At 43.3% G+C, this 2,500-nt stretch overlaps 1 protein-coding gene across 1 annotated transcript in view; it reads left to right on the top strand.

Annotated features, from left to right (window-relative positions):
* greb1l (GREB1 like retinoic acid receptor coactivator) overlaps positions 1-2,500 on the top strand; it is a gene marked incomplete at its 3' end in the record, with an annotated part of 36,408 nt that overhangs the window by 15,648 nt on the left and 18,260 nt on the right. Inside the window, exons 13-15 of the mRNA XM_079529454.1 lie at positions 210-347; positions 986-1,183; positions 1,933-2,113. Coding sequence (XP_079385580.1) covers positions 210-347; positions 986-1,183; positions 1,933-2,113 — 517 coding nt within the window. The remainder of the gene's footprint in view (positions 1-209; positions 348-985; positions 1,184-1,932; positions 2,114-2,500) is intronic.

Below are 2,500 nucleotides of genomic sequence, written 5' to 3'. Positions count from 1 at the left end.
TGTCCACAACAATGGGTAGCCTACTCCTACTAGTACTACCTAATCAATCTCACGATATTGGGAGGACGATAGTATATATATATATATATATATATATATATCGTGGGAGGAAGTATCGCAATATATCGTAATATCAATATATTTGTCACAGCCCTAGAATCCGTGTGCATTGGGGTTAGTTGACCGTGGTGATCTTGTTGTTCCCATAGGAGACAACCTGGACAAGCAGCTGGTCAGATATCAACGGCGACGCAAGGGCCAGGTCATCCAGCCCTTCCAGGGCGATGTCGCCGATCATATCCACTCCCAGGAGGCCGCGGCCAGCATGCTGCCGCCCTCCGAGTCAGGTATGTAATGTTAGACCAGTGACAGTGGTGGGGAAAAGTACTCACATGTTCTACTTAACAAGTCAACAAGGTCCGGAATTCAAAATGTACTATGAGGAAAAAAGTACTTAAGTATTGGCATCAAAATGTACTTAGAAAGTATCAAAAGTACAAAGTAGTCATTATGCAGAATGTCCCATTTCAAGTTTTCAAAATGTGTTACATTTTTATTTTTTAAATAGCCGATCTACAAGCTCACAATGCGTTGCGTCACATTGTGAGCTTGTAGATTGGCTATTTATAAAATATCCGCTAAAACTGATATATTATGTCGATATCGAATCGATACCGACAATGTATTTTAAGGCCAATGTCAGCCGATATCGATGCGACGACCGATCTCTACTGTGGTTCAAATGTGCAGTGGACAACCTACAAACAGACAGGTTGCTCAATATGTCAACCATTACATCCAATTTTTGGGGTCCTTGACATGAAATCGTTTGAGAACCACTGATATAGAAACATAGGTATTTCAGAAAAATGTCCAGGATTTAGAAGACTTTTTTTTTTTTTACATTTCAACATCAGTCCAAGATGGGTTAAGGCGCTATATAAATGCACCACTTTCCATTCACCCCCTTCCTTCCTTTCCACAGAGTTGTTGAGCGAGGCGTTCCAGATCTACCCTCCCCAGCTGAACGTGGCGAGGAGCCTCCTGTCTCAGGTGTGCTCCATAGCCGACTCGGGCAGCCACAGTCTGGACCTGGGACGCTTCTGCAAGGTGGACTTCCTGGTCCTGGTGCCGCCCTCCCACGTACTGGTCAACCAAACCGCACAGCGCATCCGACAATCAGGTATATATATATATATATATACGGCATGCATACTACTACAAGAAGAGACATATACATAATATACATGGTACAATCGTCAGTGAAGTGGGTTTCCATTTTAACCCCTCTAAGACCTGGAATGCATCTGTGTCACCTTAGCTTTTGTCCACTCTAACCATTATTTTAAACTATTCAGGCCTGACGTCGAAATTAAAAAAACGTTCGCTCTGAAAGAATATATATTCAAAGATTTGTGCCGCATTTTTACGATTTTTCAAAAATAGCAGACCTACAAGTTCATAGCGCGCCACTCGGTGGCGCGCTATGAGCTTGTAGATCTGCTATTTTTCAATAGCTAAAGTATAACATAATGCTTAGTTAAAACACCAAAAGGGGTTCCCGCCCAAAATGGGTTAAAAGCTATAATATGACACAGATGCGTCCTCAGGTCTAAATGGGTTAAACTATTTTAGAAAAATAGTGAAAATGTGGCGCAAATCTTTGATATATATTCTTTCACAGCAAAGGTTTTTAACTCGTATCTTTGCTTCTGGGGGATCCCTGGAACAACATATTTTCAGATGGGGGGGTCAGCGGCCAATTACATATAATCGTGGGGGTCCTTGACATGAAATAGTGTGAGAACCACTGATACAGAAAACTGTCATGATTTAGAAGACATTTGTAAGAATCTGGTCTGATCGAGGTCTCAATAATAATCTTTTCCTCCGTCATTGCGCGTTTTTTTTCCTCTTCTTTCTTCTCTGCAGGCGTGCTGGTGGACCTGGGGGTGGAAGACGCCTCGTCGGCCCACCAGAAATCGGACAAGTACGTAGTGCGTCTGGACGGGGAGGTGCACGTCAAGATGGAGGCCTTCATGAGGAAGGTCAAGCAGAACCCGTACACGCTGTTTGTCCTCATCCACGACAACTCGCACGTCGACCTCACCAGGTAAGAAACGTGGTCATTTTTCTGGTGGAAAAAGAGAGGTTTGTACGGCTGGTACATAGCTTGTAAATTAGCTAAGAGAGACCCTACGAGTGTGCCGTGTGTGTGTGGAACGAGCTTCTAAATTGTCTCTCTTGCCTTGATCTCCTAATTCCCCCACCCCTCTCTTCTTCCCTGTCTTTGTTTTCTTGGGAAAACAAATAACACGATGGGACCTATGCACAAAAAACGAATTTCACCCACCTTTTTTTTTACTCGTTAAAACTGTGATGTGATAATAAAGATGATTGTGAACATCAACAATGGGAAGTCCCTCGCTCCCTGTCTGTATGATGTGCAGCTCTTCAACACGCCAGCTGTTATGGCTTCAAGTCCAGCCTTGGTCTTTTG

This window comes from Electrona antarctica (assembly GCF_951216825.1).
Source record: "Electrona antarctica genome assembly, chromosome: 19".
NCBI lineage: Eukaryota > Metazoa > Chordata > Actinopteri > Myctophiformes > Myctophidae > Electrona > Electrona antarctica.
This window is presented reverse-complemented; position numbering and strand designations above follow the sequence as displayed.